This window comes from Salminus brasiliensis, chromosome 1 (assembly GCF_030463535.1).
Source record: "Salminus brasiliensis chromosome 1, fSalBra1.hap2, whole genome shotgun sequence".
NCBI lineage: Eukaryota > Metazoa > Chordata > Actinopteri > Characiformes > Bryconidae > Salminus > Salminus brasiliensis.
In genome coordinates, this window is record NC_132878.1 from 78,416,830 (window position 1) to 78,435,604 (window position 18,775).

Sequence of the window (18,775 nt, forward strand, 5' to 3'; positions counted from 1 at the left end):
CTGTGTGTTTTTGCCGTACGTGGCGGAGACACGCCCCGAAGAGGAAGTTACAGGTCAGAAAGCAGAAACAGGAGGGTGATCAACATTAGCAGCAGACAACAGAGATGATGGTGACCTGGCTGTGAGAGCTTTTGAAGGAGGCAGTGTTTTTTTTGTATTGCTCCCTTTTTCATGCGTGAGCTGTCCTCCGATCACAGCCCGGCTCTGGTTTACTGCTCGATCGCTGACAACAGTGCTGCTGCAGCGGCCTTATGGAGCACATCCGAACACCAAAGGTAATCACTGAACAGGAGAAGCGTCGAGAGTTAATTAGCCAGAGCCTCTCTAACGTGTCGTTAAAACTGCGCTTTGGTTGTAGCCTTTAAATCAGAGCTTTTTTTCTCAGCAGGCTTTTAAACTGGGCCTAATGTTGCAGCCCTGTAACGGTCGGACGTTGACGTTAGCTAGTTAGTTAGATCTCTAGCTAGATGATGATGATGATGATGATGATGATGCAGACATTTGCGATTTACTCTAATTTCACAACGTTCATAAAAAGAATCATATTAGGTATTGATTAGGGATATTGATTTTATTGCATGTAGATAGATAGATAGATAGACGTAGTGTAGATGTACTGTAGCTGTTCATTTAGCTAGCTAGCAGTTCAGTTAGCTGGCTATACGATGTGTGGACATGAGCATCTGTGATGAACTGAGCTGAGGCTTTAGCTCTACTTTGAGTTTGACCCTTCAGCTTAGCTAAGTGATTGAACAGGCTTACATGACCGAGCTGTAGTTGTATAGGTTGGGCTGAAATAGCCAGAAAAAGCAAAAGAAATCTGACTAATGAACATGGATTCACATGCAATGGATGAGCCAGATCTATACGAGGTGTTATGCTGCTGTAAAGTAGGCCAGGCAGCCCTAGCATTTCTTTGCTGAGGTTTGCAGTTTTCTAAATAACCAGTGGTTATTTCTTCATAGTATTTCCCCCTTTGCCTTGTATGGAAGGTGTTAGACAGGCCTTGCATTGAGCCCATCCACTGCGTTTGTCAGGACACTCTGGTGGGCTGCATCTTGTCCTGAATGTATTAATTAATAGGTATCCTTCCTGTTAATGAGTAAGATTAATGAGTATATCCAAAAGTACTTGTAGTAGGACGTAGAATAGGACTCTCTGGAGAAGCCACACGAGCAATGGAATGATGGAGCTGCATCCAACACCATTGGGATGAGTTGGAGTGGCATTTTGGATCCAGAACTAACCGTCCAACAATACCTGAATACCCTCGCCGATGCTTTTGTGACCGGGTGCAGTGAAATAGAGCTGAGGCTGTTCCTGCAAAAAGAGGGAGGAAAGGAGGGTAATCATGCCTATTAATACCGATTTTATATGAAGCGCTGGATGAGCAGGTGTCTGCAAACTGTAGTCCTATACAGCGCTGACGTAGATCTACACCTACATTATGTTCTTTTCAGTATAGACAGTCTTAGACCAAGCTACCCCCTTCAACTCTTGGTCAGTTGGTCATTCCTTTCGACTGGTGAGTGACGTCTGCCTTTAGATAAGCTGCTGACCAGCTGCTTGGCCTAAATGTCGGTTTCCAGTCTTGGTAACCACATGGATAGTATTCCTCCAGAATGTCCCATGATCTGTTTGGGTCTTTAGGCTTCTTAATGACTTGTTCATGATTCCTTGATTGTCTCTATCCATCTTGTTGTTGCTGGCTGGCTCTTTGCTGTTTTACTCTCAGCTGTTTTGAGCATAGTGATTTAGCAGTGAAGTACTTCTTATCTCAATGTGTCCAAAATAAGAACTTCAGATTGTTTGACTGGGCTTCAAATAAAAGGTGAGGCTTGATCTGGTCCAAAACAAAAAATCCACCAAAAACATTTGTTTGTTTGTTTGCCGTCCAGGATGCTCTCAAAAGTCTTAGCCAACACCAACATTCAAAGCCATCAATTTATTTCCTATCTCACTTTTTTTATTGTACTTTCACATCCATGAAGAACCTCAGAAAAGACCACAGTCTGGACAGTTCTCATCCTTGTTTGGAGAGACATTATACAAGTCATTGCATTTGAAGATCTTTTCAAGCTCCTTCATCCTTGTTCTGCCAAGAGCCAGTCTGTGTTGTGTTGGACTGACTGCTCTATTCTTTGTTGTTAATAATTAACTTTTTACTTTCTAGTGTCCATCTGCAGTTGTGACCTTCATGAAAAAAAAGCATAGATAGACAATGGATACATGTTCTTTTCTGTTCCCCGATGAAAATCTGCATAATACACAATATAAAACCATATTTACACATTCTGTGAGGGTTTGGATGTTTACATGCGCGGATCAGGGAAATTAATGTAACAGTAATATTGGGCTTTTAGTGATTTCTGTACTGTGGCATTACACAAATGACTATTACTGTCATCATAAAAGCATAAACCTTGATACAAATGAAGTAATTAGTGTGAGATATATAAACTATGAATATGAACTATATATAATAATATATAAATAAAAAAAACAAGAAGACCAGTCTTGAGGGCCAGTTGGACCAGTCATGTTAGAATGTAGTGTATGGAACAAAGTGAGGGTGTGTAATGAAGGCCTAGATCAATGCCATGATGAACCACCACCCATACTCTTTGTCACACAGCGTTAACGTTTAGTAATGTAGAGGGCAAGAGCATTAGTTCTGTGAAACCGGCTTTGATCACTTGTTGGCTTCTTCTGTGTGTAAATAAACATGGGTGAGTCAAAAGTAAGGAGCCACCCAAATATCCGAATAGTTGGCCCATCTGATGTTATTTTGTCGTTATCATCAGCAAGTAAGTCACTGAAGCAAAGCTCTTGCACTTTTGATTTGGGAAAGAGGAGCTGAGCTCCAGCTCTGTAATCTGAAAGAAATCTAAAATGTTTCCAATAAAATATTTGTGAAATCAGTGCAATTATAATAAATGATAAATCCCGCTAACAGTTACTCATTCACACCCCAACACCACCGCCACATCCCCAGATGGGAAGACCATTTCAGTAGGTTTCTGGATAAACTGTTTTTCTCTTCCAGCAGTTTCTTAAAACAATAGGTTACAGGAGGCAGCTGCTCTAAGCAAGCAGTTCAGAAGGACATGGAGGGTTATTGATTTAGGATGGGTGGTGGCATTGTTTGGAACAGTTTCTTTTGAAGGCAGAGATGGGGAGGTTATTATTTTTAGTCACATTTATATTGATACTTGCACTATTGAATAAAAAACACAACCGCTATGTGAACAACTGCATACATCTTAACAAACAGAACCATTACTCCCATTTGATGGTATGTAGAGGAGCAAATTGTGAACAAATGTAATTGTACAAAGCAGCTTTTCTTGCTGGTTTTAAAATCGTACACTATTAGTCCTTTTTGTCTTTGTCAAAATATGGTATTTTCCTCTTGCTTTACCATTATGTATGTATAAGAGTAAGTGTGCCTGCTGGTAATGCATAATGGTAATGGGTACATTTAACATCACTGAGATATTTCGGTACATGAATACATATTTATGTGTAAGCATGTGTGTAAAAGTGCAAAATGTAATGCAACCACTTACTGAAGACAGAGGTTTTAAGAGGACTATAGCTTATGGAAAGATGCTGAACCATTGCTGGTTAGTACTGTTACAGTGTATGCTGTTCCTTTCATTTTCGAGAGTGTTTCCTAATGACTAGTTACAGTTTGTCCAAACATTTTGGCAACTTTATTTTAATCTTAAATTAATTAATTCATAATTTATTGCCACTGGCAAATACAACCCCGAAATATGATACATTCACCTCCTTGCTTCACAGTTGTCAAAGTGTTATAAATCATCATAAATTTTTCTTCATAACATGCTAATTTTGGCCAAAGACTTCCACAGCACTCGTTTCCAACCCATTTGTCTAGATGTTCTATAGCATACTTCAGACGTTGAGTTTTGTGACTAGGTCACCAGTAAGGTTTTCTTCTTATGTATCCTCCATGAAGATTGTGTTATATGTTATATGTTATGTTATATGAATATTGTGGTATGACACCAGCCTCTTCCGTCAGCTAAACCTTTTTGCAGGTTCTTGGCAGTCATATAAAGTTTATATTTTTAAAGTATTTATACTGGAACTTGGAAAGAACTGCTTGTATGCTGATGACACACACACACACACACACACACACACACACACACACACACACACACACACACACACACTGCCTTTGACTTATTTATATATATATATAAAACTTTATATGACTGCCAAAAACCTGCAAGAAGGTTTAGCTGACTGAATATATATATATATATATATATGTGTGTGTGTGTGTGTGTGTGTGTGTGTGTGTGTGTGTGTGTGTGTGTCATCAGCATACAAGCAGTTCTTTCCAAGTTCCAGTTTCCTTGGTCTTCCAGATCTCATCTTGACTTCCACAGCTCCCCTGAACCACCATTTCTTAGCAGTCTGGACTGTAGAGACCGCAAGCTGAAAACTCTTGGCTTTTTTTTTCCTGCCTCATGGGCACCGATTACTTTAGTTTTTAGGTCTTTAGACAGTTGCCTAGAGAAGCCCAAGATGCTGAGTACAGGATTTGAAGAGATGTGAGAATTTGAACATTTGATTCAGCTGACGGTTCCTATTTACAACTGGTGACATGCTTCAGACCTGGTTTGCTATAAAAAAAAACCCATTGCAAACAATCATAGCCCAGGGTGACTCATACATGTTGCTGTGGGCTAATAGCTGATATGCTTCTGTTCACAGGTAGAGCAGGTGAAGCTGCTGGATCGCTTTAGCAACAAGTCCACCACAGGAACTCTTCACCTGACCGCCACACATCTGATCTTCGTGGAGAGTAATACAGCCAGTGCCCAAGAGATATGGGTAAGATAGTTAAGTTAAGCAGCTTTAGTAGTGGTAGAGTAGAATAAGAGTAGTTGGTGTTGTTATAGAATAGTGTTTAAATTTAATAGTCAGCTTACTTTCCTGCGTTGTTATTATTATTTTTTTAATTTTGACACAAAAAGTACAGTTCAGCACTGAAGTCAGGGTGTCATAATTTGGTATTGAATAGGTTTCTTAGGATACCATCATTTGAATATTAACCCCAAAACAAAGAATAACTAGAATAACTATCCTCAATACCAAACAATGCTGTGAAAAAAGATACGAAAACATGTATAATTGTCTAAACATCTTAAAGCTTATTTAACATTTATTCATTTACCATTTTCTTTACTACCAACCTCTTCAAATACAGCCAGATACACAGTCAACCTGATTCTAGCTTATGTAAGGAAATAATTAAAAGCCATTGTTTGCCAAACTGCAGCACTGCTAAAATAAATTGGTACTTTTTGAGCTCTAAAGTCAATTAAGAAAAGTTTGTACAACTTGTAAACAAAGTGTGAGCTACTCTATTTTCATTGATGGCTAAGATTTTAAAAGTTGTGCAGTGTACTCAAGGAATTACTAGTGTGTCTTCTCTTTGTATTGTGCAGCACATATGCATATTTTTGCTTTCAAGGTTAAAAGAACTGTGGTATTCAACTTCCTCTGTGCAGAAATGCAGATAAATGTGCATTTTAATGACTCCTCAGACCACAACTTTGGGGAAGGGGGGTGATGCTAATTGAATGAATATGGTAATTATGTGTCTTTGGAAGGCCCACACAAATGTGTCTTTCAGCCGCATTCATGTGTGCTTTCTCAAAGGGAGTAGGGGGAGGCATTGTTGTCTTTCAGTGTGGTCTAGGACTACACAGTAGTTTTAGGAGTCTCAGGAGTACGAAATGGAAACTTTGTTGTTTGTTTTCTGATATAATGTACTGCACATAACTGGGTTGTTTTTCTGCAGATCCTTCATCACCACATAGCATCTGTGGAGAAGCTCTCTCTGACCACCAATGGCTGCCCGCTGCTAATACAGTGCCGGAACTTCAGAGTGGTTCACTTTGTGGTTCCGCGTGAGCGTGACTGCCATGATGTCTACAGTTCACTTCTCCGGCTGCTCCGGCCAGGTGGGCATGTCCCATGTTTGGATGAAGAAACGTTAGACTTGAACTCCTTCCCTAATCAAGACAGGAAAGAATACAATGATGTGCAGGTTCTAGTCTGCTAATACACATGGATTTGTGTATACGAATGTGTCACTCTTAATGATTATACACACATACACAATTATATAAATAATAATAATAATAATAATAATAATTATAATAGTACTACTTATAATAGTAAGGCCTTTAACTTAAGAACTAAATTAAACAAAATACACCAAAATGCAGCTTAAACTGATTCAATAAAATAAAAGCAAATATATATGTATATATGTGTTTATATATATATATATATATATATATATATATATATATATATAAAATAAATAAATATGATTGATCATGTTTAACCACAAGTTCAAATGCTAGCTAGCACATCCTTGAATTTTTGAGTGGGAGAACAAATAAATGTGTGGTATGCATCTGGGCACAACAGCCGCAGCACTGTGTTTACATCGCTAAATAAAACCGCTAATACGTTACTAACCTCTGTAAAGTGAGTAGTTGAAAGCACTTATAGTTGAAAGCAAATATTCATATATTCAGACACACATATGAATTGTTTTTAGTTTTAAGTTTGTTATGAAAAAACTATCAAATAAATGTTTAATTTGATCAGATGAACCCAAATGTTCATGTAAGAAGTACATTAAAATGATAATTGGACATCTGAATAAATTGCCTGTTGCCTTAATACTAGATGCAGTAATCATGCTGAAGAGTTTGGGGAAAAAGCAGATGTGAGCTTGCAGAAAATGCCCGTTTTGAAAAGTTTTGGTTGGCACCGTGGGTTCAAAGTTTTAGGAAAGTCAAAGTAGTTGATGAGCATGCATTAATGCTGCAGGTGCAGAAGTCATGCTTTGATGACTCAAGGGTTAGAAAGTGTGTATGTGTGTGTGATTAGATGGTGTCCAGATGGTGATCTAAATGCACCTGCTGCCTTTGACTTTGTTCAGTTTGTAACTCTGTGTGTGCGTGTGTGTGCGTGTGTGTGTACGCAGTGTCGTACGATGAGCTGTACGCCTTCTCCTACAACCCGAAACAGAACGAGCAGCAGAGAGAAGAGGGCTGGCAGCTAATTGACCTCGGGGCTGAGTTTGAACGTATGGGCGTGCCATGTGACCAGTGGCAGCTAACAGATGTCAACAGAGACTATAAGGTACGCAGGGAAAGTTGGAAAAGGAATGATGGGAATATGTCCACCTTGGAGAGATGCCTCCTGCATAGGATATGATTTGTTAAGCGATATTGCAATACATATCTTTCAAACTGAGTATTTTTACACTGTATTAATTGTGATTTTGAGAGAAAAGAGAGATTTTGGGTGTGTATTTGATTGGTGACAGTTTAGGTCCAAAGTTTGTTAGCAGCAGTGTTTGCTCAGCATCTTCTGTTGTAAACTATAGAAGCAAACATCAGAAATAACCTATATCTTGGCTGACTGACTGCATGTGGGATAAGTGATTAATCATGTGTTTTACATTTTTCAGCTAACTGCTCCTTTAACAGATAAAAAAATAAATCCAGTAAAGACGCTTAGATACTGGGATCACAGTACACCTGTGCTAACATGCCAAATAAATAGGAATGCAAATTTTATTCATATTAATACTGCATATGAACCATATTGTTAGCATATTGCAAATCAGCTGTTAAGGTCAATATGCCATGCATTTGTGTTTTTTCATTATCAGTAAAATAGAACTTCTTCTCCAGTGTATTTCTAATATATTGCAAGGCTCAACATGTAGTGATATGTTTAGAAAATGTGGTCTGTATTGTGCAGCCCTGCTTCTGACCTCTAAGTTGATGCTCTTTATTCTGCTCAGGACAAAAGCAGATTTTGAACAGGGCTTGCTGCTTAGTTACACAGAATGATGATCCACCATCCATCGCTGACTCTAATTCAGGACATTTTTGCCCTACATTCTACTCTTATGAGGTTATCAGACAACCTGATTAGATTTTATGAAAGGACATCTCACAAGACAAAAGGCAGCTGTTGTTGGATGGAGTTTGAGGAAAAGCCGCTCACTGCTCACTTCTTCTAGCTGTAAACAAGGAAGAACAGCCATTTGACCAGATACTTTGCTCAGTAATACATGCAGAGGTGCCTGAAGCTAAATATATAGAGGTAGTTGTCACACACCTCGCACAAAGACTCACCAAGCGCAAAACTGACCGAGAAAAATAAATATGTTTGTGGACACCCTTTCTAATAAATGCCTTCAGCTACTTTAAGTTGCACCCATTGCTGGCACATAAATGCAAATGCTGTACACACACCTGTAGAGAAGTACTGGCAATACAATAGGACTCTCTGGAGCAGATAAACATGAAGGTTTTGGTATCATGCCCAATGCCAGGTGTGGGCTAAAGGGGGATAAAGACCTTTACCAAATGAAAAAATATTTGTTTACATTTCATGTAGTGTTTGTTCCAAATGTTTCGTCTGTGAATAAAGTAATCTGTGTTTTATGTAATTGTCATTTTCTATGTGGAATGTACCAGTGACTTCACTGATTGTATCCTATTTTTGGCAGGTGTGTGAGACATATCCCAGAGACCTGTACGTGCCCATCACGGCCAGCAAGCCCATCATTGTTGGAAGTTCCAAGTTCAGGAGCAAAGGCCGCTTCCCTGTCCTGACCTATTTTTATCAAGAAAAGAAGGTAGGGTGACCGCACTACAGCACTTGGATAGAATGATGATGGAAAAGTATGCTCAGCCCACAAATGAGCCTCACAGTGTTCACACTGTTATGTTAAATCGAGTTTCATGTTTCAAGAGCTTTTTTTTTTTTTAACAAGAAGCTTATTGTTTTGTAGGAAAGTGGGAGAGACAAAATACATACAGTGTAATTTTGGGATTTTGGGGGGGGTCCAGGTATTGAATTTATTATTTATTATTTGATTTATAGATTCAGACAATCTATTTTATATGTGTTTCATTAGTCTTTATTTTGTTAGAGTAAGAAACTATAAGAAATAAGAATAAGAAAACATTTATAGGAATATAAAAGTCACATATCACATCAAAAAGGGCCACTAGGGGGCTTGCAGGAAGATCCTGATACCAAACAGATAACCAAAATGTGTATACATATATATACATACATTATATTTATAATATAATTGTGTTTGTCACTTCATCCACTAAACTCGTTATGGGATTTCTGTCAACATTCGGTAAAGCTTTGGCCAATTATTAGGGTGGAGAATGGAAAGTCAGTTTCAAAGGGCTTCCTGTTAGCTGATTGTTGGGCTTTCTCTTAATTATTTTGCTCCACAGTTGCTACAGGCTACTTGTTCATGACTCTGTTGACAGTTATGGGAGTGGATATTGTTTGCCTGTGTGTGGTGTAGGAGATAAGGCCTGATTGCGCAGAGACATTAAACAGCCTTCCAGGAAAGTCTGCTTGTTCTCTCTCTCATGCTCACTCTCTCACTTTCTCCTATCAGGAGTATATGTTTACCAAGCAAGCGGCATTGTGCCAGTTCACAGCCTCCACACTGCTCTAGTTAATGATGTTAAACTTCCCATCTGTCCATATTTACCCCCATCCTCCTGCCAGGTTTGTATGGTAGCTGAGTTATGTGTGTGTGTGTGTGTGTGTGTGTGTGTGTGTGTGTGTGTGTGTGTGTGTGTGTGTGTGTCTGATAGGCTGCAGTGTGCCGGTGCAGTCAGCCTCTCTCAGGCTTCAGCGCTCGCTGTCTGGAGGATGAGCACATGCTACAGGCCATTAGCAAAGCCAACCACAACAACCGATTTGTTTACGTTATGGACACGAGGCCTAAGGTACACTAAGATCTGAATCACTCAGCATATTGATTTGTTTTAATTCATGCTTATGTTCTATGCAATAATAACTATGGATCAACTAGATTTTTTAGATATTAATTTTTATTGTAATGTAATTGTTGATGTTTTTGAATTTGCAGTTAAATGCACTTGCAAATCGGGCAGCGGGGAAAGGCTATGAGAATGAAGACAACTACTCCAACATCCGCTTCCAGTTTGTGGGCATTGAGAACATCCACGTCATGAGAGCCAGTTTACAGAAGCTTCTGGAAGGTCTACAGATGATAAATGTTCAGTCATTACGAAATCTGAAAGGAAATTAAATACACACAAGGAACACAAGTTTACACCAATATTTTTCTTTATTTAAAAATAGACAAAGTTTTTTTTTGGTAAAAAAAAAAAAAGAATGCATACTTTATTAACCCATATGGCAACAATTACTTATTTTCTTAATTATCTTTATTGCTGACTAATATAAAATATTTCACCTTTTCTTTAGGAAATTAAAGGCTTTATCTTTTTTTTCCTGATAACATGCCTTCCTTTTGCAGCCTGTACCTTTTACACTCACAACACAAGATAAAACACATAAAATGTGTGGATAAATCAATATTCCAAAAAAATGAAATCAGAGAAGGGTTTTTTATTTATTTATTTATTTTTATTTAAAAGCCTTGAAACTGGTTACCCTGAGAGTAAATTAATAAAGGGTCATTGGACATACGGACATTTTCAATTTCTTTAATAAATTACATGGTTTATCACAATAGCTTATTATATTTCTTTCTGTGTTCTTAAAACATTTTCAAAATATGGGCATTTTGCTTTTTACAACAAAATGCATTTTTATATGGCATTTTTAATAAGGAAATTCAAAGGTTCTCCAAGTGTATTTCATAACCCATGCAGTACAGGATTCATATTATTCAAAACATGAAGAAAAATCTACAGATTTTAGCTCCTTAGTAATTTCTCTCCGCTTCTCTCCTCTCAGTGGTGGGCACTCGCTCTCTCTCTGCTACGGATTACCTAGTAGGACTTGAAAACAGTGGCTGGTTGCGCCACATCAAGGCTATTGTTGATGCTGCCATTTTCCTTACAAAGGTTGGCCTCACCTTCTTACATAGCATACAAATATACACACTCCATCCATATACATGTAAGTGATGCATCACTTAGCTTTGTGTTCAGATTAGGGTTAAAAAGGGCCGTATTTAAGGATTTATGATGTGTTACATTTCTGTGTTATTCTGAGTCAGGATAACACAGAAACTGTACCCCATCAGTCCACGTTATTCTTTCACTTTCAGTGACTGTTCTGTATCTCTCAGTTTATCCAGAAATGCATGTGTAAAGCATATCCTTTAGGGCTGGCTTGCATTCCACTTCCTGACTGTAGGGGGAGCCCAGTATGATATGAGTATATATAAATATAAAATAATATAAATATAAAAGTTGGTATAAAAAAAAGTGGATACTGCCCAACCCTAGTCCTGATAAGTAGCACCTCAGGGCTATAATGTCACAGGGGATTTTAAGCGTGTGTTCTCTTTGCCATGCTTTTGCTGCAGGCGGTGACAGTTGAGGGGGCAAGTGTGCTGGTCCATTGCTCAGACGGATGGGACCGCACGGCCCAAGTCTGCTCACTCGGAGCCCTGCTGATGGACCCCTACTATCGCACCATCAAAGGCTTTATGGTAAGTTTTTATCTGATCTCCACTGGATTCTACTGTCATTGCAATCCTCAGGGACCCCCCTGCCAGTGTGCATTTGTGTTCTTCTCAAGCCCCTAACACACCTGAACCACTTAAGCAATCCTCCGGCTGAAGTACACTTTGGAGCTGGAGTAGAAAGGAAATGTGGACTGTCTGGGTGTCCCCAGGGGCTGGCTTACAGTATAGCATTACAGAACTGCTGTGATTCAGTGTAATCTTTGTCTTTTTCAAGTACAAATCTCTGCCAGGGAATGCTCACCGTCTACGGTTAATCTACAGTACAGTGTCAGAAAAGTGTTCGATCACGTTTCTCCTCTTTTGTGCTTTCTAAGGTACTTATTGAGAAAGACTGGATCTCCTTTGGGCACAAGTTTGCAGACAGGTGTGTATATTTGTATTCATACATAACAGTTCGAAACCATGTGTTATTTTTTTTATACATGAATGTCTTTTGTGTATAATTTGTGTTTACTTATTGTAATTGGTTGAATCATGCAGCCACTGTGTTCACTCTACAGAAATCATGCCTTTTAATAGTATAACCATAACAAAATGCACTGCTTTATCAATGAAAAATGAACTACATAAAACAATATATGTGAAAAATGGCAGTTAATTATTTTAAATGTTTGGCAGCCCCACATTATTTCTAAAATATCTGCAACCAAATCGGTTAACATTGATTCCAAACTTAAAATGAAATAAATAAAATGCCCAGCATCACCTAATCAAATGTTCTGCTCATCCTGCGGTCAGTAAGTACATTGTATACATATCTATATTAAATCGGTCTAAATATTTTGAAATATCTGGTCTTTTTTATTTTTAAATTTTATTCAATGATTGGCTTCCCTAAGTTTGGGAAATATGGGTAATGGGATTTCCACATGCAGGCCTTTTTCATTGCTCTCAGCACTCCCAGTTACGGCTCTTTGTCATCTCTTTAGGTGTGACCAGTTGGACGGGGATCCGAAGGAGGTGTCTCCCATCTTCACACAGTTTCTGGAGAGTGTGTGGCAGCTTACCGAGCAGTTCCCACAGGCCTTTCAGTTCAGCGAGTGGTTTCTCATTCAGATTCACGAGCATGTTCACTCCTGCCAGTTTGGCAACTTCTTAGGGAACAGCCAAAGGCAAAGGGAGGAGATCCAGTGAGTGTCTGAGGTCACATGCCCATACACGAAAAAGAAAAATCTGTTGTCCTTGTCCCTTCGCCAGGCTAATGCCAGGTTTGTGTGTGTGATTGCAGGTTGAAGGAGCGAACATATTCTCTGTGGGCTCATCTGTTAAGCGAGCAGCAGAATTATCTGAACCCACTCTACAGCCCCAGTTTTGCAGAGTCACACCCTGTCCTGATGCCCTCTACACAGACCTGGCACTTCAAGTACGCCCACCACACCTCTACTCGTAAACAAACACCTGCTTCAGAAGTGCAGTTCAAGTGGTTTTGTTCTGTTATGCCATTTGGAGAGGATCTGACTCGCTGATTGGTAGAAATTACGGTATCTGTTTACGGTTTTCTCAAATTATCACAGGTAGCCCGGACTGAAGCATCATAGCCAAGTTTTACAACCGTTACAACACTAAAGGTGGACAGTATGGAAGAGCATGTATAGAGCATGTAATAGCATAATGCTCTTTTCATATTTCCTTCTGTTTGTGTTCATCTCTTCGTTGGTCTGTCTGTCTGTCTGTCTGTAAATGTTCAAATAACATTACCAAACAGAAGATAAAAGGGGGTAAGGTGTATACCTTGTCATTTACCATGTTAGGCATGCCTTTGTTAGGCAGAAGGCAGATAAAAGATAAAAATAGTAAAACAAAGACACTCCATAATTACAGAGTCACTGTCTGACAGATCCTGGAGTGCTAGTTTATTCACACTTGCTCCCCTGTGTAGTTACAAGGCCTGTAAAGTGCTGGATTTTACTTAATTTTACTGCAGTATGGTCTGGTTCGTGTGTTTAAAATAAATAAATAAATAAATACATATATAATGAGTGACAAATATCACAAAATGCTGCCATGTTATTTTTGCACATAGGGAAAGACTATATAATACTGCAGTTTTCATTTCTGCAAGGGGGTGCTCAGTAGTATTGTACTGCTGTTATCTGTCATGGCAGACCATTTTAGATTTTGATTTGTCCTCTATCAGCACTGTAAAGCAGGACCGGGTGTTGGCATTAGCATGTGCATACTTGTGTTTGCCCAGTGTTGACCAGGGCTAATAATACAGGAGATACATGTGATGTACTCAGGATCATGTATCATGATAACCGTAATATGCCATCATACTGCCCACCCATAGTGGTGGCACTCAGTTGCAGTAACAAGGCAGCACGGCCATGTATGTTACAAAGTTTTGTATATAAGCCATTCACTCAGGACTGTAGCAAACTCAGCTGTACTGGTTTAAATCACAGATATTGTCTGCAAAATCTCAATTACTAAAATCTCAAACTAATCCAGCTCAGGTGGGGCTGGAGAGACATCTTGCAGGGGACTGATTTCTGTGCATTTTGTGCCCCAGGTTCTGGAGGAACATGTACCATCAGTTTGACCGCTCCATGCACCCGCGCCAGTCTTTACTTAAACAGACACTGATGCTGAAGGAGAGCAGCAGGGAGCTGGAGAACACAGTGCGAGCGCTGCAGGCAGTGAGTATACACTTCTTTTTCACTCACTAGATGTGTCTCAAGGTGAAAGCTACAGCAGAGGTGGGAGGGACCTTGCTAGCTCTGGTGTACAAAGGCTCAGGCACGCACAGTCGATACAGCCTGAGCTGGTTGTATGAACACACAGCAGGGAGTTAAAATTGAACAATTTGTGGCAGTGCTGTAAGAACTCTGGTGCCAAAAAATTAGATGTATTTTCTCAAAATTTCTCTGTCGCATCCGGGAAAATCCCACACAACGAGACTTCAGTGACGTACCGGCTGACGATTGCAGACCTCCTCTGCAGCATCCTTAGCCCTGAGACACAGCCTTTCTCTGCAAGCCTCCTGTGGTGTCCTCCCCCTCTGCGATGTTGCTAGGCGTCCTTTTCACCTCCTGTCATTTTGTTTTCTACTTCTGCATCATGCTTATGCTTTTTTGGACTCCCTCTTCTCCATTTTACTACTTTTCACACACCTTCATCGCCTCATTTACAAAATAGTTCAAAAAGTTTTGAATAACTGTTTTCAATAACAATAGCAGTAACTTATTCATGGGTCTGGAATAATAAACAGAGCTCTACATGATTCCTTAAGAATGTAAAAATCTGTATTAAGATATACATTAACAATTAAGCTCTAATAAAATGAGCATCCAGAATTTTTCAGGTTTGTCGTTCTTATCGTATCTGTAGGCACATAACCTGATTTAAGATAACTATACTTGGAGAATTACTAGGGGTGCACAATGATATGTACGTTCAAACATACGCAGGTCGTAACATAAGTGTTTACACAGTTCAGGTTAACCCGTTACTCTGTCAAAACAGGTTGAATCTCACAAACTAGTATGTACACAGGAGCTAGTAGCTACTAAATATAAACACCTACCCTTTGAGCAGGTGTGAACGTTGTCACCAGTTGTCACAAAACTGACAGCAACCAAAATATGGCTTGTTTGGAGCATTTTAAGCGGGATGACTGGAATTGCTTTCACTGTCGGGTGTTAAGAGACTGGCTTCATTCTTTAGGTAAATATGATGGTTAGGATATCTATGCTCGAATTCAGTTCAAGGCAAGATCAAATTATGCTAATAACTGATCTGTTTTCTACTGACTTGCAGCACCAGTCTGTGTTAAATGGAGCCAAGTTTAACCCAAGTTTGCAAGTGTTTATCCATATAGTAAATGCTTTTAAATATATATTGTACAAATATAAGGTTTTTATTTTTCATTGTCTTCCAGAAGGCATAACACTATTGCAGACATTACCTACCTTTTATATATGATTTTATTTCTGTTAACACAAAGCTATTCTAGGACCTATTTTTATAAATTATATATATAATGTAAAATATTATAATATAACAAAGTGACAGTTGTCATGGCTGATGCTGCCCTCACTTGCGCAGAAACCATTATTTGCAATTTTCATTACATCATACATTTCATCATTCAGTCATCAAGAGGACAAATAATCTCACAAATATGCCCACACATATTCCAATTATTTAACTCAGTTTTGACAATAAATTGCTATATATATATATATATATATATATATATATATATATATATATATATATATATATATATATATATATTATTTTTTTTTTTTATTTTATTTTATTTTATTTTTTTTTCCCCATAGGATGTATCTTATGTATAATATTTTTAATATTATGTAAGTATGTGCCGGTTGCTGTCCGTACTTATAATGCTGTTTGTTTTGATTGATAGATTATATAGATACATTTGTTATCGTCATGTGAAAGTGAGCGTGTTTAACTTAGTCGCAGAGTGTACATTGGTAAGTTGCTACTAGTAAAAACACAGCATATGGATTTGTGGTGCAACTGGATGAAATAAAAGTAGAGTTTGAAACTAACTAGTGTCACACAAACCTAAGAACTAACATACACAAAATCTGTGCAACCCAGTCCAGAAGAGCAGAACAGTGCGCTGAACTATTCCACTACAATATCTGAATTTTATTCATTTTTATTGTGTTTGTAATCACCATTTGTACAATATCTACGGTTTACTTGCATATACATTTCATATATGTATTGATAAGTACATGACTTTTGAGCAGTGCATCCTAAATAATACATTATTAAGGTAGGTTCTGTTGATCTCTAAAACTATAAATGATGAATAAAACATCTACAAACCCCTTCTTATATCTAGTTCTTAATATATCAATCAGTATTGTAAAGTAGCAATATTTTAATATTAAAGGTGATTCCACACTTTTGAAAAGTAGTGCTTCTCCTAAAGCATATCTCCCTCTAGTCTGATCTTCTATTCTCTCTCCACACTCCTTCTTTTTGCTGTGTTAACCCTAGGAACCACCCTTGAATAGCTCTTCGCTCCCTTTGTTCCTCTGATATGACGCATGCCTCCCTGCCCCCCTGGCCCCTTTTGTGTGTCCCCCTCAGAAACTGCAGAAGTTTGGGGTGAGCACTTCTCCACTAGAGCTTCACAGCCAGCCAAAAGAGCGCAGCCTCCCACCTAGGCCCCAGTCTCTCATTCTGGGGGCCCCGTTCAGCCGCAAGGAGACTCAGCAGGAGGATGAGGAAGAGGAAGTGTTCGGCGAGGAGGCACGGGAGGACGCTCCGGCCGGCAGTGGCGGAGAGCGGACTGTAGAGGGCAGCAGCGCCACGGAGAACGGCTATGGGGAGATCCAGGGCTCGTTCGGCTCCAAGAGCGAACCGGCCATAGTCAGCTTGGAGTTTGGAGTGGCACGGATGACCTGCTGAAGTGTGGTGGAATACCAGGGAAATTTAGAAGGACTTTAAAATACAGAGATTTGTATATCCCTCAGGCTCGGTGGTGAGAGACAGATGAAGGGGTGTGTGTTTGTGTGCGTATGTGCCTTCACTTGAGGGCCTTTATGATGACCTCCACATGCAAAATTGGTGGATGGAGGCGTGAATGGGAAAGGATGCATTCTGTAATGTAAATCCACTATAAATCAGATGATACATCTGTCATTGTCTTGAATGAGAATCTTTTTTTTTTAAGAATGTTAATAGCACTAAAAGAAAATATTAAATGGTTAAATGAAGAGAGGACCAAATCTCTCCAACCAGAACATCACTGGGTTTTCTTATGTTTTAAAGCCACTTGATACTAAGTGTTTGGAAGGACTCAAGACCTCCAAAAGACAGAGACTGATGGCTATAACACGCAAACATCCCTCCGGTCTAATGATTCAAGCGTGCCTATTCTAGTGTGGAGTATGATGGTCATGGAACATTAGCGTGTTTAGTCAGCCTTCAAGGAGGTCACTGTTCAGAGCTCATAAAGCAAAGTGAGGGATCATGCATGGTTATTGGCGATCATATAGAATTCCTGTAAATCACAGGAGCATCAGTATCAGCTTCAAGCGAGACATCCATCTATCACTATCAGCCCTAAAGTGACTGATGGTCTCTCAGGGGGAAAAACGCAACTCGGCATCCAGAGCGTGTTCTGTCATAGGTTTTTCCCTCCAGCTTAAATCCTTGCTCGTTCTCTCTGCTATGTTCGTAAGTGGGTCCCAGGAGTGATTATTGGTCCAGAAACCCTGGAGACCTGCGTCTCAGGCTGGAATAGGATTATAGAGAGGAACAGGATTTTCCACTGATCCTTACCAATATGAGGCTGGGAGACAGCCAGTTCCACCAAGACCTACATACACCAAGGCTGAGTGGGGAGAAGAGTGTGGGTGGGTGGGGGCAGGGTGTTTTCATGCAGATTCTTTGTTTTATGCTCTTTGGTGAGACCAGAAATTTTACAGCTAGCACATGAGTAAGCGCAGTATCAAATGACAGCACGGAATGGGTCCCCAAGGAATGAGTTAATGTTGCAGATCTGCTCAGGTAAATCCTCGAGACGTGGGTTTCTCCTTAAAAATGAGTTCAGTGAGGTTCTGGGTGTCTCACTGGGGATTTGTTTGGCTGAGCTGCCTCCATTCCCAACTCCAAAACTGACTAATAATCTAATAATGGGTCACGCTAATCTAGGGTAGCAATCAATGGGACACTTCAATCTTGTGTCTGTTCGTAAGCAGTTAAATCCCTCAGTTGTGAGACATTGGGAATTAGGGCTACACATTAAATTGTCAGTCCTTATAATAGCACAATATTGGCTGCAATATGCAAATGAGCCTCTACTGAAACATTTAATTTTTGTGTAATTTGAGCATCCAGAAAAAAATACTCCAGAAAATATTAATGCCAATAGAAGTACATCACTTACTTTGGTCAAAAAATTATAATGCTATTACAATATCATGTGTGTATATATATATATATATGTTGTCCATGCATTTTTATCTCTATTCTGAAAATATAAAACAAATTCTATAAATAAATCTGTTTTCTATTCTCTAGGCATCTCACCAGAAAAGGTCTAGGGGAAGGAAGCACTGAGGTCTGGAGCTTTTGGAAAGTGCTGAGCTGTGGAGGGTAATATCTGGAGGTGGATTTCACATCCCAGATGTGTCTCAGCAGGTGCAATCTAATCTAGCTGAGTTGTCACACTCTGCTGCTTTATTTGATCTCCCCTTT

The 18,775-nt window shown here is 39.2% G+C and overlaps 1 protein-coding gene across 1 annotated transcript; it reads left to right on the top strand.

Moving 5' to 3' along the window:
- Positions 1-30: 30 nt before the first annotated feature.
- Positions 31-17,321, top strand: mtmr6 (myotubularin related protein 6). Its single transcript, XM_072689902.1, has 14 exons — positions 31-275; positions 4,753-4,872; positions 5,846-6,008; positions 7,049-7,206; positions 8,591-8,719; positions 9,711-9,845; positions 9,989-10,121; positions 10,846-10,955; positions 11,423-11,548; positions 11,899-11,948; positions 12,514-12,714; positions 12,813-12,947; positions 14,097-14,223; positions 16,661-17,321. The coding sequence occupies exons 1-14, from the start codon at positions 252-254 to the stop codon at positions 16,979-16,981; spliced, it is 1,932 nt and encodes a 643-aa protein (XP_072546003.1). The 5' UTR covers positions 31-251; the 3' UTR covers positions 16,982-17,321.
- The last annotated feature ends 1,454 nt before the right edge of the window (positions 17,322-18,775 follow it).